The 24,282-nt window shown below is 38.3% G+C and overlaps 2 protein-coding genes and 1 long non-coding RNA gene across 4 annotated transcripts in view; 2 read left to right on the top strand and 1 right to left on the bottom strand.

The window, feature by feature from the left end:
* Positions 1–1,341, top strand: part of acss2 (acyl-CoA synthetase short chain family member 2) — a 64,155-nt gene extending 62,814 nt beyond the window's left edge. For both annotated transcript variants that reach the window (XM_075475350.1, XM_075475349.1), the window contains exon 20: positions 254–1,341. In XM_075475350.1, coding sequence (XP_075331465.1) covers positions 254–381 — 128 coding nt within the window. In that variant the 3' untranslated portion in view covers positions 382–1,341. The remainder of the gene's footprint in view (positions 1–253) is intronic.
* A 1,148-nt stretch (positions 1,342–2,489) lies between these two features.
* On the bottom strand, positions 2,490–19,009 carry LOC142390029 (V-type proton ATPase subunit S1-like). Its single transcript, XM_075475348.1, has 11 exons — positions 18,644–19,009; positions 15,434–15,560; positions 13,527–13,601; positions 11,780–11,973; positions 10,984–11,024; positions 10,427–10,512; positions 9,139–9,288; positions 7,174–7,331; positions 4,466–4,516; positions 3,860–4,097; positions 2,490–3,411 (listed from the first exon to the last, which is right to left on the bottom strand). The coding sequence occupies exons 1-11, from the start codon at positions 18,772–18,774 to the stop codon at positions 3,202–3,204; spliced, it is 1,461 nt and encodes a 486-aa protein (XP_075331463.1). The 5' UTR covers positions 18,775–19,009; the 3' UTR covers positions 2,490–3,201.
* On the top strand, positions 8,141–12,865 carry LOC142390030 (uncharacterized). Its single transcript, XR_012770425.1, has 3 exons — positions 8,141–8,216; positions 12,168–12,324; positions 12,651–12,865. It is a non-coding gene; the product is annotated as an uncharacterized LOC142390030 (long non-coding RNA).
* Positions 19,010–24,282: the final 5,273 nt, after the last annotated feature.

Genomic DNA, 24,282 nt, shown 5'->3' with positions numbered 1-24,282 from the left:
ATATGGTGGAGGAATTCATATATATTTCTGTGTGTCAGACTGAAAAATGTTAGAATGATCCTACAGGCATCAGGAATATAGAAATGTAAAAAGTCACATCTGGCGTCTTTTTTTTCTTTTTCTCCAAATGTTATCTGGGATGAAGTTGAATTACCTCCAGAGTTTGAATTTCTTTGAGGCTTGCTTAAGGTCAATTATTCTTTATTACATTCTCACAAGTGCACCATCACCACCTCTGGCTTCTATTTTGCAGGAAAAATCATGCGCCGGTTGCTTCGGAAAATCGCCTCCAATGAGAAAGACCTCGGTGACATCTCAACGCTCGCTGACTCGACTGTCGTCGAGCAGCTTTTCCAGGAACGATGTTCTACAGCCATGTGATGGCTCTCTGGATCCTGGCCAAGAAGCTCTGATTCCTGCTGCGTGACGGTGGTCACAAACCCAAACAGGGTCAAGGAAGAAGAGAAAGAGAAGCAGAAATTCCATAAACACGTTCTTGTCCAACAGAAAGCCTTGAGATCCCATTGAGGATAGCTAGTATTTTAATTGGCCCCACAGTTCTTGTAGGAAAGCTCAGCAGGTGGAAAAACACTGTCTGGTCACAGGCAAATATTTTCCATTTGTAATACCTGATTTTTAACAGCCGCATTGTTTTTGCATTAATGTGATAATCATAGTGCCGGCCTATAAATGGTCTCCATAGATTGACAGAGTTGCTGCTGTTTTGGGTTAAGGGCATCCTGCAGTTGGGCTGTGTGAAAAAGTTAATAGTGAAGGTAACATTTCCCCGGGTTTTCTATCGGTGTGTGTGTATCCAACAAGTACCAGCTCAAGTAGAAAATGGATTATATTGTTGCACCAGTGTCAGTCCAACAGTGCTCCTGTTGTTCAGATTTCAGTTTCCACACTTGCATAAAACCAAAATGAAGTGTTACCTCATACTTCCCCCTTTGTAAAATTCATGCCACTATAACTGTTATATTTGATGTTTGGCGAAATCTGAGAATGCTTAACATTTTTGCAAATTTTCATTTGTGTTGTATTTTCTTTAAATAGATGCAGTCTTCTTTTTTTTGTTGGTTTGATTTAATTGGACTACATTTTTGTGTATAATTTGTTCGGTATTTCTGTTTGTCTGCATGCTTGTTGTGTATTTTTTTTTTCTGTTTATAGTTGTGTAAAAGTTATCACTCATGTCTGACAGGAATTGGGGAAGGTGTTGTGGCTGTTGTAGTTCAGACATTTAAAGCTCAACTTTGCTCAGGTGCTGATGTAGAAAAAAAAAACTCAATCAAAAAAGCTGTGTGATCTTTCAATATTAAATCAGACAATTACAAATCATACCTGACTGCAGTGTGATTTATTTTTCATTTTTAAAAAAGGTATTTTTATATAAAAAAAAAAAGATTATTTTGAAGTAGTTGAAATTCTGTATGGTGTGTGATTCGGGGAAAATGAAAATACGGATTTGGAGCTGACAGAAGAAACAGGTGACAGATGAAAGTTTGTAACATGTCTGCATCATCACTGTACTAGCGAATTACGTTTTTCTTTGTGTCTTTTAGATGTGAGAAGTTTTTTTTTTGTTTTTGTTTTTTGTTTTAAATACACTCCCCTGTATGCTATTCACAGGAAAAACATGTCAAGTGAGAAAAAATATAAAACATTGCTGTGAATTTGCAGCAATACCAGACAGCAGCGGAGTGAAGGTGCTGGGGAGGTTATTTTTTTCTTAATTCTACTATCCTTTGTTCTCCACCGAGTAAACACTTTGCAGATATTACTGGATGCATTTTTATCATAGCAACATTTTCAGTATTAACCTGACTTGCACTGAATAAGGCATTGTCATGTAAACAACATTTTTTTTTTTATCTTAACTATATTCAGAGCATGCAATGATCAAATGAAGTTATGTGTACTCTGTAATGTGTATACATGAATATTAATTAACTTTCATAATCATGCAAGTTATGCATATACAGTAACTGTAATATTGTCTTGTTGATAATATGGTCAATAGAATACTGTGGTGCATGTAAAAGTAGTCACGGATGATAGTTTAATTTAATTCAGTTATAATCCAATTCTAATCTAGTTAAATCAAATTAGCGTAATTCTAATTGATAAAAAAAAAAGTAGTCCGATTAAGGAAACTAGCAGATCAGATCTTTGATTTAATCCTACGTTTAGAGCATGTATGATGCAACATGGAAGGAGAAAGTCCCTTTTAAACGAGAGGAAACCTCCAGCAGAACCAGATTCACAAAGGGCAGCTATCTACCTCAAGTGGTGTGGGTTGAGAGGATGGAACATACTTGCTGGTTTTGTAGTACATGTTGATGGTTTAGAAGAAGCTATTGGCGTTTATTAAGAGAGCTTCACAGCAGAAAAAGTCTTGCACCTTTGATAAATTAAATACAGCAGCTAACTATTTGACCCTAATCTGTTAGAAAAATATTATATACAGTAAGAAAAGAGGGGAAAAAGATGTGTAATGTTTTATTGGAGTCACAGCAGCAATACAACATAGCAATGGATTGCATTGAATTTGATTATTAAACCATAATGCTTAGTGATAAAACTAAGGTTTTCATAATTATTTAACAACAATCTCTTATTTATTTATTTACTCCTCCGCAAACTGTAAAGACATACTTTACACACAAATACAGCAATTTCAACAATAAATAACATGAATGTGATTATCAATCAAAGGAATGTCTGATGTATTCACTCAAACATAAATCATAACACAACCTTATATATAATTACAGCAATTTCAACAATAAATGGCATTTTATATTTGATTTAATTCCATTTAATTTAACATAAATTAATCCTCCCTGTATCCCGTTAATGTTAATGGACCCAGTTTGAGCCTTTTACTGTATATTACAATTATTTTCTAAACTAATATTCCTTTTTAACCAACTGGTCTGAAGGTGTTTCCAGAGCTGATGTTCTGAAATGACAGACTACAAGAGAGAACAATCTTGGATCACCTAATAACAAAACTGATGTAAACTGTCACATTTATGCAGCTATAGATACATTTTTACAACACCACTAATAAATAAATAACACCAAACTACATATAATACGAGGGCTCGTTTGTGAAATACTTCAGCTAAGGGATCATTGAATGGACAGTAAGGAAGACGGATGAAAAGGGAAATCAGGAGAGAGCCTGCAAGTGTTTTACTCTGTCTGTGGCACAGAGATGGTAGGGCCTTTGGGATCATCGAACCGGTCCATTGTACGAAGTTGCATGATCATGTGCAAGCCATATGTGAGCACCAGCACGAGGAGCAGACTAGTCATCAGACCCATCCAGATTCCAGGGGAGAAGAAGCTCGCACAGTCACTGGCATAGGAGAATTCACTGCCGGTGACATTAAAGCCCTGGATCTGTGCAACGGTCAGAAAAAGTACATTATTGCTCTCCTAATTAGTTCTTAAAAAGGCAATTTGAAGTTGTTGAGAGATTGTAAACACAGTTGATCCACACGTAAAATAAAAAATAAAATATAGGAAAGATTATATCATATTTTGCATTAACCTGACAAAGTGACAGGTTTTCTGGAATAAAATTGAAATCGCCTGCTGTTACTTTCATGTAGATCTTACAGAATATAAAAGGACATGAGCGTGACATTTCAGTAAATTAAATGCAAAAATGGTTCTCTCGATGATTAAAAAGCTGCCAGTATTTGTTTTAGCTTTACACTTTCATCAGCATCACAATGTACAATCTGAATCAGCTGTTTGTTGGTTTACAGTAAGAAATATTTAGAGAGCCAGGTAGGTGCTGAGCAACTACGATTATACTGTGGCATATATGAAATAATATGCTTACCTGAAAGTCTTCAAAAGAGAGCCTCCACTGATTGGCTGGGTCTTTCAACGAGGATGGGATCAGCAGAGGCCAACGGAAGCTACTGACAGACTCACAGTGGTACGAATACTCAGCGGGAGCAAAAATATGTCTGCTGCCATTAAATGATGCTTTGGTCCCATCATATTCCAGCTCTACAGTGTCGAGAGTAAACCAGCGACGTGCAGACACCTTGTAGTGACGCTGGCTCATAGCAAAGCTGGAAACATAAACACAAACATCCATTCATTCATTCCCTTTGGCATTACTGACATTACGGTGCAGATAAGCACACAAATGAACACAAATGAACACAAATGCACACAAATGAACACAAATGCACACAAATGAACACAAATGCACACAAATGAACACAAATGCACACAAATGCACACAAATGCACACAAATGAACACAAATGCACACAAATGCACACAAATGAACACAAATGAACACAAATGAACACAAATGAACACAAATGCACACAAATGAACACAAATGAACACAAATGAACACAAATGCACACAAATGAACACAAATGAACACAAATGAACACAAATGAACACAAATGAACACTGCACAAACTTACATCAGTTTGAAGCTACGGTGGCCAAGAACATTCTCATAATTAAGAACCAACCTGTGAAGAACCAAACATGAAATTAGTGAAAGAAAAAAAGAATTCCTTATACAATTTTACAATAAAATTTACAGTGTTGTGCAGAAGTTTTGAGAAACCCTTCATTTCTTTATATTTTACTTCCACATTTTAAAAAATAGCTCTCCAAGCTTTCAAAGTTTTCGTTGGAACAATGGTTGCTTCTTCACTCAGCTTCAGTCACATCCATGAACCTGACCGTTTTTAGAGGAATGCAGCTTTTATTTTAAGGCAATCAAAACTGACCTGTGAATCAAGAACCGATTTTACTGTTACTGGCAGGCATTTTATTTTAAATTATTTTATTAAAAATTCAGTCTTGAATGAAAAAATACAAACTACAACAATCTTATTTCTCTTTAGGATAAATATGCATTTATACAATAATATACAAACAAATATACATACAAATATTTGGGGGACTTGGACAAGTGGACGACAAAAGAAGTAGTGTTAGTAGTGGGAAATTGTCTCTATGGAAGGCTGTCAAGAAGAGATTTTTAAGAAAGAGAAAAAGGAAGAAAAGGCAAATCAAATTATACAGACTGTCAGCAACAAGTCTTAAAGAGTGATGAATCTTTCCCAAAGCCCATAACTTAAAATCATTGAAGCAGTGTGGTATAATCTTGACAGAGAACAGAACTAAAGACAGCCAACATCCAAAGAAAAGCTTTTGAGTATCCTTCTATAGAACTATGACTGTAGACAATTGTCAGAAAAAGGGGATTCAGACTTTGCAGAAGAATGAAGGTGGTCAAACCAAATACTAACTTTCAAGCCTGTTATTTTTATTGGAGAATTAGTTTTTGACGTTTTCGCAAATAAAAAATTTAGAAAATGTTATGAAAACTTATATGAATCTCAAGTAGAATATGACCTGCAGTCCCAAAATTCATTCTTGGATAAATTAAAATGCCCAACTATCTCTGCCGAACTTGTAAAGCTGGAGGCAGACCTAAAAGAGGAGGAAATAAGCATAGCTATTGATGGTACGAAAGCATAAGAAACAGCAGGCCCAGATGCACTAGCACTTGATCTGTATAAAAAATGTAAGTCCAAACTACTGAAGCCATTACTAGAAGGGTTTTTGGAAGCATTCCAAAGTGGTAGTCTACCAAAACCAATGACCGGTGCGGTAATAACACTGTTGCCAAAACCAGGAAAGCCCAATAACAGGTGTGAAAACATGAGACCAATAAGCTTATTAAATTGTGATCTCAAAATTTTGTGCAAAATTTTAGCAAGACGGCTTCAAGAAATATTACCTATTACAAAATGGGTTCATTCAAGGACGGCAAGGATTCCATAACGTCTGAAGAGTCTTTAATGTTATTCAGGGATTGAGAGACCCCTCCGATAAGGCCCTCCTATCTTTAAATGCTAGAGTGGCCTCATCTCTTTAATATCTTGGAAACATTTGGATGTGGCAATACATTTCTAAAATGGCTTCAGTTGTTGTATAGAAACCCTACAGCAGAAATATTAACAAACAAAATTATATCAAAACCAATCACAATTAAAAGAGGATGCCTTCAAGGGTGCCCCGTCTCCACTGTTATTCACCTTAGCGATCGAACCATTAGCAATAGCTATATGAACACTTACTGAAATAGCTGGAATAACAATCGGTCAAACAGAGCATAAATTAGTGTTGTACGTAGATGACGTTATTCTGTTCATCTCACAACTTAGTAGAACTATTCCTTTGTTGCTGGAGTTAATAAAAACAAAAACAAAAAGAGTCCTACACACCCTTCAATGCTCAGGTTCTAAAACCACTACAATAGGGTCCTAAGCAGAGTGATACATAAAGTCAGCTGCAACCAGGTAAGAGAACAAAAAATGACACAAATAATTGGTCTATCAATATATAGTGGACAGAGTTTTTCTGTTTAAGTTGTAATTAATAGTTTTGTATGTGTCATGATCATCAAATTAACATCAAAGTTGACATTTTTGATATCTTTCTGTCATATCATTTAGCAAGCAATTAATCAATGAAGTGAAACAAAAGAAAATCAGTTCATCGTTCTGAACTGAAATTATCATTGAAGTTGCAGTACAAGTGACTGGTTTTAGAAAGTATCTAGCAGAAATATAAAGTGCTTTTACATTCTTCGGCATTTTTCCTTTTTTTTCTGTTACAGTCTGGATTTAAAATGGATTTTCATAAAAGTTTGCATCAAAAGCCAACCACTTCGAATGTGCAAAATATTTGTTATTCTTAAACAATAAAGTAGGAAAAGTCAATATTGTGTGCAGAGCCCCTTTTGCAACAATTCAGGAGCAAATTTCTTTGGGCATGTCGCCAAATTTGGCACATCCAACCAAATTCAGGGGTGATGTTTGTCATTGCAGGGCCTGGGACATTGGTCCTAAATGAAGGAATTATGGATGGTAGTAATTACAGGCATATTCTTGAGGAAATCCTGTTGTAGTTGTTCAAAACATTTAGAATGGATAAGAGTTTCAGGTCATTCACTCCTGCACGCAGTATTTTCTGGGGTAAATTATTATTATTTTTTTTTTTTTTTAAATGCCACGGCTCATTTCTTATCCAAAAAAAAAATAGACACCATTTTAAAATGAATTCTTCAGAAAAATCTTTCTTAATAGTACATGTGAGAGTTTTATACTACCTTCCTTTGCTTCTATTACAACTGGAGCCGTGGAGTTTTGGGCTAACGCCTTCACCAAAGGTAGATGGGGTCAAGTCATAATCTTCCCAGCGACCACTTCTTAGGATGCTCACTGACAGGCTTCTTGCCCAGAGTAGGATACAAGTTTTCTCGCCCTCCTGTAAAAGGAAGAGAAAAAAAAGTTTGAACAAATAGCGTCCCAAGATGTTTCCTTTTCTATCCTATGAAGCACAGAAAAAAAAAAAAAAAAAAAATGTGTTGAAGCATTTTTCTATACTTTATGAATGATCTTATTTTCCTATTTAGCTTTCTATGGGCATTTGTTGCTTTTTTTAGGCTATTGGTTACCAACCTTTTTCCAGCAGCTCCGCCTTGTGTCAAAAAAAAGAAAACAACTGTCGTGGCACCAAACTCGCTCAGGATAAACGCCAAAGCTTTTCAGCACAATCAGCCCGCTTTTTCTTTCATAAAGTGGTTGGGGGCTGGAGCCTATCCCCCAGCTGTCATTAGGTGACAGTCAGGGTACACCCTGGACAGCTCGCCAATCCATCACAAATCCACACAGAGACAAACAACCATCCACACTGAGAATACCCAGAGATGGTGTCAACCACCCAACAACCGTGCAGCCCAGGATTCCTTGTTTTCCCACTCTGCCCTCTCTCAAAACGTCCCTGCTTGCATGCAAATATGTTCTGCTTGAAGTCAAAACTCCGCTCCTCCTCTCAAATTTCGTGTTATGCACGGAAATCTCCTGCGCTCAAGCTTGACCTCTTCTCCCCGCACTCAAGACTCTTTCTGTGCTCTCACAAAACTTTTGCTCTTGGATTTGTTCTGCATGCTCTTGGGTTGTTGCGAGAGGTGCCTGTCAAAATTCCTCCAGCAAATAGAAAGCCAAATATGACGCTGACCAAGTAAGCTATCACTGCCTCCTTCTGGGTGCACTCGTTTCATTTACAGAGTGCACTCCAGATGGTCGATAGTTAACTGGGCTCAGAAGATCAGTAGAGCCCAGCATGGACAACACCAACCAGCAATCTCAGGTAAGAATTATGTTTTAGTGATGCTTTTCTTCTGGTATATGCATGTCAGTGTTTGTGGATGCAGAAAATGCTTACAGGAGAAGTGGCTAGCTAAGTCACAGCAAAAGTAGTCAGAGAACAAATGGTGACATATGTAAGAAAAAAAGAAAAAATTACTTGTGACAGACATACATATACTATATGTGTATAAATGAATATTTACATATATGTATTTTCAGTATGTGAAGTATAAAACGAAGGAAACCATAAACTGAGATATTAATATTGCATTATATGATACTATCAAATTAGCCTACTGGAAATTAGCATACACATGTAGCTACTCATAAATTCTATAGGCTTGTTAAATGTGTAATAGAATTATCATAGAGTACTAAGATCACAGCGGTTTTAGCCACTTTGGGCAGAGCATGCTAACAAACTTCGTAGTGGACAAATGGCTGTAGAACAAGCTGGTGCTGCACAAACTGGTGCATTACAACATGCACAATAGCACCAAACTACTTAACCTGCAGCGGAAACTGTTGTGGAAATTCCGTTCAATATTTTTCAACTCTGTACTCCAGTGTGTTGCATAATGTTTGATTGAGGATTCTACCTACACTTGTTGATATCATTGTAGAGAGTGACTCAAAAATATGTTGTTTTCAATGGAAATGTTTATGTCAGCTGTTTGTACAGAGAATCAAGAATTATCATAATTAAGACAATTCCATAAATCCCATGTCTATGCAGCACACAGCTGCAGTGTCTATTATGCTTCATCCTCACACACTTTTTGCAATCCAGTAAATGTGTGCAAATCTAATTTTGGCAACCTACGAGGAGTGAACACCTTGTGTGGTCTTTGCAGCCCTCCTCATGGGGGCGAGGACCCCAAGTCAGGAGTCATCACTAAACAACAGTATAATAAAAATGACACCTTAAACTCCACTGGATCATAGATCTCAGCCCTCTCCTTGATCCTGCGCTGCTTCTCCCTTTCTCTCTCTCTGTCTCTGTATCCACCTCTGGCCTGCAACAGAGAGCGTCCTCCACCCATGGTTGCTCCAATGGACAGGGATGTGACCTCCTTGTACAGAATTAGAGAAAGTAGAAATATAGGACAGTTAGTTGGACTGTGTAGCAATTAACATTGTCATAATTAGCACTCATGGCATATAACCACAGGTGGGTAGTAACGAGTTACATTTACTTGAGTAAGTTTTAAAAAAAAATTATACTTCTAGGAGTAGTTTTTAATCACTATACTTTTTACTTTTACTTGAGTAGATTTCTCCGCTACATTAGGCTACAATGAGCTGGTTACTTTTCTTCTTACCTCTTTGGTATTCTACGCCTCATTATTTTTATCCCCCCGCGTACGCCTCATTTTAATGTTTTATTCTGACAGAGAGAGAGACTTCCGCCAAAGGCTCTACCACCTGACTGTGTTTCACCAATCAGACGTGGTCACGTGACCTTACTCAATCTCAGTGGCTTGTTAGCTTCACAGTTTACAGTCGTAGCAAACAAAATATGAAACAGATGAAAAATGTCAGAATCAACGGTCGGAAATGAAGACGCAGACGAGGCCTCATACTGAAAGCATGTTTACCTTACAAAGAGTGAGAAACAGCAGCTACGTTATGTGTCTTCTGTGTTAACCAAAACAAACGGACATTTCAGCATTCAGAAACTCAACATCTAACGTGTGGAAACATGTAGCGGTAAGCTTCCTAAATTTGTTTTTTTTTTCCCCGTGGATAGGCGAATGTTTGTTTTTTAGGTTACATATGGGTTACATATGTTTTAAACATTTCCTAAGTCTCTTTTATTTTTTATTGAAGTATTTGAATTTACCTGGATTATTTTAATATAAGATATTTTGTAATTCATTCATTCATTTTAATTTATTTTATCAATTGGATGAACTCTAATTTGCCTAAAGATGATTATTTAGTATTTTTGTCTGTCTGATTGAATGCTTGTGTTAACAAATAAATCAGACGTTACTCAACAGTTACTCAGTACTTGAGTAGTTTTTTCACCAAGCACTTTTTTACTCTTACTCAAGTAATTATTTGGATGACTACTTTTTACATTTACTTGAGTCATATTATTCTAAAGTAACAATGCTTTTACTTGAGTACAATTTTTGGCTACTCTACCCACCTCTGCATATATGAATTGTGACCAATCACCAATGGTAACATTAACGAGTGACTCACCCTTGAGGGCTGCAGGCCTGTATAAATAGCTGTGTATGGAACAGATTGAGTCTTCATTATACTCAGCACCTGACCAATTACATCATCTGAAAAACAGCAAAGGGAAAATTGACTGTTTGTATAGCACTTTTCTAGTCAAGTTGACCACTCAAGGGGGTCATTCAACATTCAAGCAACATTCACCCACTCACACAGACTCATACAACACGTCTCAGTTTATACAGTGATACTAGAGACACAATGCTTTTTTGTTCATATCCACACACTAATGGACCCATTGGAGGTAACGTGGAGTTTAGTATCTTGCCCAAGGACACTTTGACACCCAAGGGAAGCCTGGGATCGAACCATCTTACAATTGAGCAACAGCGCTACAGAGCTTGAGCTTTTCTTGAGCTGCCCTCAGTTTTGGCATGACATTAAGAAGCAAAAAAAAAAAAAAAAAGGACTTCCAGAATGGTGATAACTTCAAGACAAAACTTACCAAACAAAAATATATATTCATATGCTACAGGCTTCAAAGACACAAAAGTTAGACAAGTTATATGGAGACCCACCATTTCCACTGAGAATTTCCTTTGCAGACACCAGATCAGCCCTGCAAGAGAAGTCAGATGAGAAAAGAAAAAAAAGAGACTTCAGATAATCTGTCTGGGGAAAAAGGGGTCACTGAATTTAATCACACATGGAGCATATAAGCAGATTTCTCTGCTACTAATTTTAACATCTAATAGATAGCCAGTTGAACATGGGGAAACATGTTAACACAAACATATAGGGGGCAGATTTTTTACTTGTGTGGTCCTAAATATAAAATGATGCAGGAGTAAAATGAAAGTTTGTAACCTAATTTTAGGTTGTGTTTTTTTCAATTTAAAAAAATTAGAACTATAACATTTCTGTTTTGATGGGTGCCAATGCAGCTACTGCCTGCTGAGATACTGTTTCGTTTTTACAAATCTAACACGAAATTAAACAACTTGATTATCTCTTTGCAACACAGTTGTACATGCAGTGTCTTGCAAAAGTATTGATACCCCTTGAACTTCAGTGAATAGTCCCATGACAATAAAAGTGCATGGTTGCCAAGATACAGGGGGTGGGGTCAACTTACCCACTGGCTCATTACAGAGGACAAAAAAATGCAAGTCATTTAAAAAAATAAAATCATTGTTAGTCTTTCCTACAAAGTCAGACACAAAATACGCTGCCAATTGATGATCTAACTTGAGTCAATATTTCTTGGACAACTTTTGTTTGGAAAAAAAACAGAAAATGTTCTGATGATTGTGCAGATTTAATTTATTTTAGTAATAACTGCCAATCTCCAAACTGTGTGTTTGGTGTACATACCCAATACTGTAGGGCATCCTGAACACTAGCAAGGCAGGTGAGGAAGCGTTGAGTCTCAGTTGGCTCAGGGTCTCTGGGTCCATGTATAGGGGGGAAGTTTCCAATTGGTTCTGTAGCTGACCAATCACTGCATTGGAAGCAGGCCAAGACACAGCAGGTAACACCAAAGGGGACATTGATGACTTAAGAGCTCCCTGTGCACAGTTTAAAACAAACAAACAAAAGTTAGTGACACACAACTGGGTATACAGTTAGGTGATAAGAAACGAGAAACTAGTACAGCTTGAAGCTTTAAAATATTGAGACATAATAACTTTGTTGTACTTCCCTTAATTTTGTTGTATGTCTGTAAATGACAGTAAAGCTTTATATTCTATACTGATTAAAGCTGCAAGCAGCGATACAGGCCCTCGCTACTAGGCGGTGCATCGGCCAGTGATGCAACCGAGGGCCCCGGCGACCGTGACACCGAGGCTTTTGGGCCCCAACTCGTTGGGGATGGTGCTTGAAGGCTGAAGAGATTGCTTCATCCGATCAGACATTTGGTGAGAATGTGAACACAAGCCAATGCTGACAAGCAAACACAATCTGGTTGGCACTGTTAGCAATCATGCAAACTAGGAGTTGTGTAGGATAGCGCCCTTCTGAGTAACATCAAATTTCTGTGGCATGGTGAAAGACTGCCATTAAACAGGAAAGAATCCTAAACCAATAGTATATCTGTGAGGCAAAAGGTTAATCACCATTTCATTGAAGCTAGGTATTTTTGGATGAAATCCTGCTCATAGAGTACACAGCACCTTATGTGTCATTTGAATAGCTTTTGGTTGATGTGTCATCCCTCTCTTCACTTTAGATTTTCCCTCCACAGACATTGAAGAAAATGGACGGGACAAAAATTTGTCTACTTCCTTCAAGCCAACACCTGCCTCTTCCTCTACACATACTAGCATAAATAGTGGCTCACTTTACATCCCGTCATTGGCCAAAATCTCTGGCCTTTGGGCTTAACAAATTTCACCAAACAGAGCAGCAAACCGCTGTCACTTACTTGGCAAAACAAAGATATATGTGAACTTGTGCTACTGTATTTGCGCTGTGAAAAAACTTCATTTAAAAGGTCATATAAAAGGAGTTTTTGTCATAACTATATTGTGCTGTTTCTACTCTACAAGTAAGGCCTTAATCCTGGTAGCACATTCATATCAGCCATACCAGATGATCATCCATTCGAAATTTCGCTTTGAATACATGTTTTATGAGCCAGCTATTTGTACTTCTTTATGCAAAGTGATTTACTTTTATAAGCAGGTAAAGTAATAATGGCAATGACAGAGTATTGGCTTGTATATCTGTTCAAGAGTTTACTGTCATCCAACGAGTGAGGTTTGGTATAAATTGGACTTGGTACGTATGAGGAATAGCCTAACCACTTCCTGTTTAACAAAGAATTCAGCTTTAAAGTGAGAAGGTCATGGGGATCAAAGAATATTAACTTGTATATAAGATCAGGAGCTGTTATCCAAGAAGTGAAGGCTGGTTCAGACTGGACTTTGTATGTGTGAAGAATGTCCACTCCCTGTTGCATGACAAAATGTCGAAATTCGCCATTGGGTACATTTTGCCTAAATTTTCAATTTTAATAAGGTACCATCATGAAAGGCTCAACTCTTTTCTAACTCACTTTTAAGTGTGAGAGACAAATCATTGAGAAATTGTAAGCTAATAAAGATGGCACTTGTCTTACCTCAACATTGGGAAAAACTGTGTCCTGCTTGTTTCCAAAAGCTCCTCCATACATGGTAAAATCCTCTAGACTCATCTGAACAAAACACATACAATGGAAAATTATATTTACAGAAAAATATCCATCTATTTTCTACACTTGCTTAATACAATTCAGGCCCAAGCCTATCCCAGCTGTCATTGGGCGAGAGGCGGGGTACACTATGGACAGGTGCAGAAAAATATATACAAATCAATTTCAATATCATTCAAAACAGAAGCTGAGCACATTGCAGAAACATATACACACATACACATATGTACACATACGTACACATACGTACACAAATATTTCTATACACACACTCACCAGCCACTTTATTAGGTACACCTGTTCAATTGTTTGTTAACACAAACGGCTAATCAGCCAATCTCATGGCCGCAACTCAATGCTTTTAGGCATGTAGATGTGGTTAAGACAACTTGCTGAAGCTCAAACCGAGCATCAGAATGGGGAAGAAAGGGGATTTAAGTGACTTTGAACGTGGCATGGTTGTTGGTGCCATATGGGCTGGTCTGAATATTTCAGAAACTGCTGATCTACTGGAATTTTCACGCAGAACCATCTCTAGGGTTTACAGAGAATAGTCCGAAAAAGAGAAAATATCCAGTGAATGGCAGCAGCAGACCACATCAAGTGTCAGCTAACAGGAAACTGAGACAACAATTCGCACAGGCTCACCAAAATTGGACAATAGAAGATTGGAGAAATGTTGCCTGGTCTGACGAGGCAGTCTGGAGCTTCTTACACAACAGTACAGACTGGACTGTATAAAAAACACTGGAGAAAGTGAAGAACAGGCAGTAGAGGTCTTTTTGTGTCCTAATGTGGGGGAGATGTTGCTGAGCCTGTGTTAAGATCCATGACTGAGGTGGAGTGTGATATTATGCCTGTAGGGTGTGAGGTCTGTGTTGCTGGAGGCGAGAGAGAAGTGTTGATCTGAACTGACTTTCATACATACATGTTCAACTCGTTGGCTCTGTCCAGGCTTCTATCAGTTTGATCCTATTTCACCTTAAAGCCTGAAATCTTTTTCTTCCCTGACCACTCATCTCTCATGTAGTTTCGCTGTATCTTTCTTACCAGCTTTTTTCTGTACACCTCCTTGCACACGGTTGTCTTATTTTTGGTTTTTGAAGAGCCCTAAATAACTCCCCGTCTCCCTCCTGAAGGCTTTCTTCTAGATGTCCAGGTACTTTTCAGATCACACAAAGGTACTCAAGGGTTTGTAACTGGGAAAGCAAATACTCTCCTCACAGAAGTTGATGTAATCATTCAAGTTATGTAATTATTTGCCTCATTATTTAAAGTCCTGTAGATGGAGTACTTGAACACGCCTCTGGCAGAGTTGAGGAGGAGTAGCTTTTAGTGTTGTATTTGAGTTTTAGTGTTGTATTTGAAAGCAGACATTGAAAATTGTTGCTTTTGTGTAACTTTAAGTAAGAAAAAAAGTGTCAATTGGTGCATCATTGCATCATTGAAGATATGCATAGTTAAGTCACAAATATGTGCCAGAGACAGTGGATGTATGTGCATATTACCATAAATTTACGAACAAGAGTGATAGGGATGAATATAATGTGTCAATGTGTCCCCTAAGCTTGGGACTGCAGCTTGCACGAGATTTTGTGAGAAGGCACCAAGAAGAGCCATCATGAGAAAGTGGGTATGACCAGTCATACCAACTATCCCTAATTGATGGGAGTAACGTTATCTAAAAAGCCTGCAAAATGGAAAGAAAGCTTTCTGTGTTAGACCTGCAAGGTTTTTGAAAGCTATGCAAAAGTTGGATCTATATCCCACCTATCCATTTAAGAAAAGCATATAAATCCTGTAATCAGCTGGTTCAAAGTGTTTGTGTTGCATACCTTGTCCTGAAGGAACAGCACTACATTTTGTGGACCGACATCCAGAGCTTTCTCCAAGTAGGAAATTAGCTGCTGCTGCCCAATGATGTGACCTGCAGTAGGAGGCGACTGCGGCAGTTGAGCGACCCTGGTGAAGAGTTAAAGCAAAGGTGGACATAGTATTCACATAATATTCAGGGCGATGAGGTTCGAAAATTGTTTACCTTTTTTATATTCCAAAGACAAGTTGTGAAATACAACTTTTACAAGGGTATGATAAGAGGACACGAGCGTTAGTACCAGAACACGCTTGTGTGTATTATGCAGAAGCTGTATATTACTGTTATCTTATTATTGTACCTTTTACTTATTTCTCTTTTTTTTCTTAAAGCTTCTACTGTACATTTTGTTAATGCCCTCTTTAAAGTCATTTGTAAATTGTCTTGTCTTATAGCTGAAATGTGAGACATAAATAAATCTGTTCAAATAAAACTTGATCATTTTTAATGATTGAGTCTATCAAAAATTTGGACTACATCTTCAGACTCTAAAAAAAATACAAAAACTTAAATCACAATTCAATAAAATAATGCTCGAATAATCCCCAAATGGAAATGATTTTGTTACAGATTAAAAAATGCATAAATAATAAGAAAAACAAATACTCTGTGTTTAAAGCTATGCTAGTGGACAGGAATGACCTCCTGGACCCTTCCATGTAGCAGACCTAAAGAAGCCCAACTAAAAGCACAAAAAGATATGCAAAATCTTGCTGCAATTGTGTAAGTCCCAAGCTTCCTCAAGAAGTCCTGCTCTGTCCTTTCTTGCCGTTAAAGAACCTTGAGGTCATGTAAATCCATGACCAAGCAGATGATCTTTCGTTAACCCAGCAACAGCCCGCCTGTCAATGCTCAGCCTATGAACGGTTAGCATAAATGAGCCTTTTACTCTTCTCTGATATAAACGGAATCTCTCCTGTGTGCTGTTTAGTTTCTTAAGGAGTTTTTTTTTTTTACTTTGGCATCTCACTCCTTCTCTATGGTCCTTCTCCTTCTTGTGGTCTAGGAGCAGAATGAGAGTCTATTTCATTGGTTCCTTGGGAACAGACAGCATTTTTTTTTTAAGATAAATCACATTAGGTTTGGTGTTTAGTGTTACTTGCTTTGCTGCCAAGCAAACAGGAGCATTTAAAGGTTGTGTAGCATAAATTTGGTGCCAACAGCTAAAGGTGGAACTACTGCAAAAACAAATCCTCACCAGCTGTGGACATAAAGGCAACCAAGGTGCAGGAGAGGCTAGTTTGAGTGGAGAATGATTTGCTTCCCATTGCTTATGCAGCAAATGAGATTTTGAGATTGAGATTAAGATCAGATTTTATTGTCATGCATACATGAGAAATTTGTCCTCCGCTTTTAACCCATCCAGGTTGGCACCTGTTGACACACACATGCACATGCACAGGGTCACACACTCATAGAGACAGATGCCAACGTGGAGCGGTGGGCAGCCAGTCAAAGCGCCCGGGGAGCATGAATGGCACGGTGCCTTGCTCAAGGGCACCTCGGCCGTGACAAGGAGGTGGACTTCCGGTTATTGGACGACCGACTCTAACCACTGAGCCACGGCCGCCACAGAGCGGCTGCTGTGTGACCATGGCTGAGATATTTTACATATAAACACGGCCAATTAAGACATTGTTAAGCTATCGCTATGTCAAAAGTTTTTAATTTAAAAGGAAAAAAAAGGACTGATTATGGCATCATGGGCATTTATCACTTCGGAAAAAAAAGGACTAACTAAGTGCAATAAAAAGCATTAACTTCTGAAAACAAGAGGCTTCGTGCTCATTCAAGTACATCCAAAAGTTTTCCCAAAACTTCAACATCTATACATACATGGGGACGACTTGTTTACAACAATAAAGGGTTTTCATATAATTTCAAATACATATATCTAATGTCTTTCTTGTTTCTTCATTCATTCTGTTTAAAACTGTTTAAATTGATGCTTATATTATAAGCATCAAATAAAAAAAAAATATTTTCATTATGACAGCAACGGTAACTGAAAAAAAAAATGGTACACTAATAATGAGAAATATTTGCAGAGATTGTTGATATATTGTGTATCACTATTTTGTTTTAAAACACCAACATATACCTTTTTTTTTTGGTTGGTTTTATCAACCAACCAAAAAGCCCATATTTCTATAAAAAAAAAAAAAGTGTGCTGTGTAAAATATTAAACTAAACTAACAGGCTGCACAGAGAAGTCTACTCATTTGTAATTTCTCCAAAAACAAGCAACAGAGTTCACTTTGATGGGCTGTTTTGATTGTTCACAAAAATTGTTCATTTCTGTCAAATGTCTCCATAGTGAATTTTGCTGCATTGCTGTATTAAGGTTTTTATTATTGTATATAAAACTGGCACATAAAACAGTTAAGATAATTGTCACTATATAACCTTTCCTTTAAAGCTATATAAGACACAGTCTTGGCAGGAAAAGAGTTACAGCAAAGTCAGGAAGCCATGTTACACTGGAGAGCCCCGACTCCTTAGAAAACTGATCATTTTGAAAAAATACCATTAAAAAAGTTAGAAAATACAAAGCTGTAACATTTTAAGCATGAGATTTTGAGTTTTGTAAACTATCATATTCATTAAGTGGGTATTAAAAATGGACTCCCTTCTCCACATCTTTGCAGATGCATGAAGAAATGATAGAACTGCAGCACGTTCGACTAAAATATCAACACATAGATGGAAAACAAATGTATGTTTGCATTATGTCCACCTATGCATGACTGCTTGGATACAATGTAAGGTAAGGCATCATTTTTACATTGAATGTTCAAGAGTGGTGTTATGCAACATTATTCCTTTAAGATAACATTGCTGATTTGTTAAATGACACATGACACATAATGACACTTGTTCTTAGCATTCTTTAGGATTACATAAAATTATCTTCATTGATTGCACTCTCGTTCCTGCTCTTACAAGCCAACGTTCATCGCACTTGACATTTTCACGTTATTTTTGCTTAATTAATACCCTTTTATTCAAACCACTCACGTCACAACTCTCACAATCGAATCTGCTTGTTTAAATGATTTAGTAGAGAAAACCTGAGCCCCCTTTACTGACCAAGCTAACCATTAGCTGGCCATCCAAACCCTGAACATCATCTCTGAAGAGAAAGAAAACAAAAAATATCAGCATTACTCACCCATCGCTTGTCCACATAAGGAGTGGCACCTGATCATCGCAGTTTCCTATGTTTAGTATAGTTAATAGACCCACAAAAAAGAAAATAGACGCGGAGACGCGATAACGGTTTAATTTCCCCGAAGACGCCATCTTTACAGTCTGTGACAGCAGGCAACATCTATGACGTCGACAGATGTCGCGTGACTGAAAGAATAGGCCGTAAGGTGAACCTCGAAAACTCCTTCAGAACACCAGGCTTGTTCCACGCTCTCCGTACCAAACACGCTTCAGCTCATAAAAACATTGAGTTATGTTGAGGTTTAAAAAAAAGTTTCGCCGCTCAGAACACAGTACTTTTTTAGTTCGCAACGTTTAAAGGAATAACTAGTGCCTGGCAAGGCGTATGTACATTTTCGGCAGGCGTAATAACAGTTTGGCTCGCGAGAGGTGCCACGGTTGAGACGTCATCAGAATGGACGAATCGGATAGCTGGTATGTCAGCTGAGCTGGTAAACAGAAACAGCACCGCAGTAGCAGCGCGATCATCCAGCAGTACCGAAGAAGACGAAATTTCGACCGAAAGATTTGTTACATGCACATATCTTCTGTTAAGCATGAGGAAATTTCATGAGGAAATTTCACCTGCACAAGGTGGAATGGAAGGAATCAGAAGGAACAAATAAAGAAGCACTTGCTGAGTTCTTATACGATGCGTGGCCACATGCTGATCTTACAGCAGTGGGAAGAAACCTCAGCTTGTACATAGCACATCAACACCAATGTCACTGTGTGACTGTACTGGAAGGTGTGCAGTCTGTTCATGCTGTGGAAGACCTGCAGCGTGACCACGAAGAATGTGACACTGTTGTTTTTGCATGCACAACATGCTGCACAGGAACATAAGACTGTCATTATTAAGAGCCCTGACACTGATGTAGCAGTCATTGCTGTGAGTCTGCAGAAAGATTTGCCATGCAGCTTGTACTTTTTCACAGGGACGGGCAACAGAACACGCATAATGGACATTACCAAGGTGTCATCAGCTCTCGGAGCCAGTGTGTGTTCAGCCTTGATTGGGATCCATACATTCACTGGGTGTGACTCCACAAGGCAAAAAGAAGACATTTGCTGTGGCATGCGAGAAAGATGTCTACCTGAAGGCTTTCAGAAATCTGGGGACTGAATTTAACTTGGACCAATCTACATTTGCATTACTTTGCAAATATGTATGCCATTTGTACGATCAGCCAACCGCAGAAAACATCAATGAGGCTAGGTACAAAGCCTTCTGTATGGCATCATCAGCCTTGCCAGAATTATCTATCCCCCCAACAAGTGATGCCCTCCACCAGCACTGCAAAAGGGCAAATTATCAGGCTAAAATAATGAGGTCATGTGTAAAGAAAAAGATTGGCGCTCCATCTCCCACTGGACATGGTTGGCATCTGGAAGATGGAAATCTTGAAGTGACATGGATGACAAGAAATCCAGCCCCTGTTTTACGTCATACACTGTGGTTGCAGAGGGAGTGCCTGTGAGACAAAGAGATGCTCCTGTTTCTCTGCAGGACTCTGTTGTACAGACTTGTGCAGGTGTTCCAGCTGTTCAAACACCACAAAGGAAACAGAGGATAAAGAAGATGACAGCTGCCCTGACACTGACAGGGGGGAATAGTGTGTGTGTGCGCGTGTGTTTTTTTTTACCTCTATTCTATTCCATTTTTATCATTCCTTTTATTATGGTTATGTATATATGTATATAAGTTTATGCCGGTTGATGTAAATGCCGGTTGATGTGTATGCCCTACTTGTTTTGATTTTGTTATGTGTTGTATAGTTATTAGTGAATACATCAGTAAATGAATACCTGAATGGTCCTTATCATTGATAATTAGAATTATTTCCATTCATTAATAAAAAATGACAACATGAAAAGGTAACCTTATCATCCACTTGCACAATAGTTGTTTGTACTACAAATAAAGCACTGTTTGGAATCAATTTAGTCCACGTTACAAACACGTGGATGGTTATCAATAATTATTGGAATTCCATTAATTGATCAAAATGACAACATGAAAGGTCACTTGCATAATTGTGCTTCGTGCTGTAAATAAAGCACTATTTCGAATTTATTTGGCTCAATTCAGAAATACATGAATGAGCATTATCGTTGATAATTATTATTTTATGTTCACTTTAAAATGATATTTTGCGAGATTCCTTTCTGTAGGTTAGATTTGACAGCACCTGGCAGGTTGTCATTTTTCCAGTTTGTTGTCGTAAATCGGCAACGTGATTGGTCCAGCGCGCTCACGTGGTGTCTTGTGACGTCAAAATCGTCATTCAGCCCTGCGGAAAATATTTCTTCAGAAAACGTCTCGGTTTAAAAAAAGTACAGGATTCTGTGACGCGAAACTTTTTTTATATGTGCAAAATAACTTTGTCATTTTTATCAGCGAACGGGCATGTAGTTCGGAGAGCACGGAGCGAGCCTAAACGAAAACGGGGTTCACCTTACGGCCTAGAAGCTCCTCGATTCTGCAACAGCAAGCCATGTGTTTTCACATCAAAATCCTCTTCAAAGCCATTCAGCTTAAAAATATATCTCGCACCACATACTTTGAGCAAGAAATAATGAGTATGTATTGGCCTCTATGTAATAACCAACTATTCCATCTATCGTCTCTAATTTAACTGTATTTACATCACAGAGACACTCTATTCAAGCCGGTATGGAAAGCCAATAGGGCCATATTTGAGTCTGAGGGCATGCTCATCGCGGGAACGCGCACAGTTAAATAAACGGGGTCTACCGGTTATTTTCGCTCATTGCAGGTTTCATTCTGTAGTTTACAAACATTTAAAGCTATTCCACTGAGAGAAACGTTCTTTATAAGCTTCATCTGGACTTTTGTATTGTCACACTTTTTCCCTGTGCTTAGTGTTTTGTTTTTCTGGCACATAATTTAACACTCTCGTGGAAAATATCTACACTACTGATTATCTGCTGAATATACCTTGCAAATGATGTTTACGTTTCTATACTTGCTGTAATGGGTAAGTTATCGACAGTATTAGATTTCTTAGAGAATGCATTAGGCACTGCAGAATTTGGGGTTGCCAAGATTTGCGTCTCATTTTCTAAAACCAGTTTATAAAGTAAATAAATGAAACTCACAGTGCTATATCAAAACAGATCAATTATGATGTAGGATACACCATTAGACCCAAGTGTCTGTATCTTAACACATTTCATCTGGTTTCATAGATAAGTACAGCTGAGTATCAAAAGTATAGCAGTGGAAATTTATGCTATGCTGTCTAATAATGTTACCTGATGGAAGCATGTATAAAGTGAAAAGAATCGGTCCAAGCACAGAACCCTGAGAAACTCCATGACTTACTCTGGTGTATGAGGAAGATTCTTCATTTACATCAACTGAAATCTTTCAGATAAATATGACTTAAACCAGCCTAATGCAGTTCCTTTAATCCCAATAACATGTTCAAGCCAACGTCTTCTGACAGATTAGCTTCCTTTTCAGAGGGGCAACATTGTCCAGTGTTGTACGCATTGAAACTATAGTGCTGTCAACAAGAGAGTCAAGTGTTGCTGGAGTAAAGTTTAGGTTGTCGTCATCAGTCATATCTGCACATGGCAGTGAAGAAAAGGATGATGGAATTAATTCTTCAAATCTGGTCAATTTCGGATGATTTCATTTGAAAGGGAAGGCGTTTAAGTTTTAACCCTGTCCTGTCCAGCATCATGGGAAGCAAAATGATGGTCTGAATATCGTTTTGTGCCAAACATATTTCTTTTACCAAGGGAAAGTTTATGCATATAAAGTGCCCCTTGATGCTTAAGTACAATACATTATTTATATTTGTTAGAATGATATATTAATGTCAAATCTGACAGGGAAAACAAAGAAAGGGGGAGAGGGAAGAAAAGAGAAAGGAGACAAAGACACAAAAGAGAGAAAACAGTAACAAAAACAACAATGAATGTATAAGAAAAAAAAGTGTATGTGCGTGCAAAATGTATGGCATAGGTCCAACAGGAATTTTGCTTAATAATGGTGCAGAGGATGAGAGGAGAAGGATGCAGAAAGGACCTCAAGACCCGGCACCCAGACCCACCCAGAGCTCCTCCGCATGCTAACCCAAGGTCCTCAATGTCTAAAAGTGAGCAGTTAAATTCAAGCAGCAACACTGAGAGTACCAGGGGCTGACAATGGAGTGCCAGGGCCACAAACATCCTATTGGTGTGGTGGTGTCAAAATGAGCTGCTGCTATGGCCTCACCCTTTGATGAGTGGTTAAATGTCTGATAACTTTTAATGACAAGGGGTTCAAGGTCACAATTATAGCTGAAACTGAATTTCCAATTCAGCCAATGGTTACAAGAGGATTTTTTCTACACAATGGTATGTTACATGTATGTGCCAATTTTCATACCTGTGGGTTAAAGTTGGGGGCATGGCAGAATTTATGTAATATTGTAGAGGGCGGTCTTGAGCTATTTTGGCACACTCCAAAAGTATATGCAATGGCTTTTTTCAGGGTGTAATCTTCATCAAACATGCAAAGTTTAGTGAAGCTTGTGTGTTATGTGTGTACATAAACAACAACTGGTTTACTGTAGACAGTCACCTCTCCCTGAAATTGGAGTATCCGACTGTTAAATGCAGACCCATATGTATCTCCCCAGAGAGTTTGCATGGCACTATATGCTAATCCTAACTCTGCTATTACATACTGGACTCTTACACAGCTGGCAAAGCACCCAGTTTATGTACACATTGTTGTTGGGCACTTTAACCATGTGGATTTAAAAACAGTGCTTCCTAAATTATACCAACACATCAGGTGTGCCACCAGAGGAGCAAACACATTGGATAAAGTCTACATGAACATCAAACAGGGCTACAGACTAAACCGCTACTGCACCCTTGCCGATATGACCACTTGTCACTATTTTTAATCCCAGCATACACCCCATTTGGGAAAACTGCTCTCATCACGACAAAGACAGTTAAGACTTGGCAAAACAGAGCCTCTGAGCAGTTGCAGGACTCCTTCAAAAGGACCAACTGGGACATTTTTTGAACACTCAAACCTAGAAGTGTTTAGTGACAGCGTACATACTGTACTACATTAAGAACAGCAAAGACATTGTCACCGTGGATAAACAAATCCGGGTCTTCACCAATCAGAAGCCTTGGATGATTAGGGAGGTCAAGAGGCTGCTGAAGGAGAGGAACTCCGCCTACTGCTCTGGTCACAAGGCTCTTTACAGCATAGCTCGCACCAACCTGAAGAGGGGCATTCGAGAGGCCAAGGGATGGTTGAGGGAAAACAAAAAGTGATTTATTTCAAAACAGTGTCAAAAGGCGAGGACTACTTCAGAATACAAAAACTAAACAGAGAAACAAAACCAAAGAACAAGATTAAATTACATCAACTTTATTGATCACACAGTTGGTGAAATTCAGTTGTTAAGGCAGCTCACTAGCCTAGTAAGCCAGACCCGTACAGCAAAAAGCCCCGGAGCAAATTCCATTTGCGGCCGCTAGGGGCGTCTAGATTTCTAGGCTAGCAGCTCACAGGAAAGAAAGTAAAAAGTGCAAAGACAGTACTGTAGTTGCAATAAGAAA

The sequence above is a fragment of the Odontesthes bonariensis genome, chromosome 10 (assembly GCF_027942865.1).
Source record: "Odontesthes bonariensis isolate fOdoBon6 chromosome 10, fOdoBon6.hap1, whole genome shotgun sequence".
In the NCBI taxonomy this organism is placed as follows: Eukaryota; Metazoa; Chordata; class Actinopteri; order Atheriniformes; family Atherinopsidae; genus Odontesthes; species Odontesthes bonariensis.
This window is presented reverse-complemented; position numbering and strand designations above follow the sequence as displayed.

Coding starts and splice junctions, on each gene's coding strand:
- LOC142390029 (XM_075475348.1), bottom strand. CDS start 18,774: ATGGCGTCTTCGGGGAAATTAAACCGTTATCGCGTCTCCGCGTCTATT. Junction 10,513..10,983: donor GGAAATTCTCAGTGGAAATG/GTGGGTCTCCAT, acceptor GCTGTTTTTCAG/ATGATGTAATTGGTCAGGTG. Junction 4,098..4,465: donor CACCGTAGCTTCAAACTGAT/GTAAGTTTGTGC, acceptor TTATGTTTCCAG/CTTTGCTATGAGCCAGCGTC.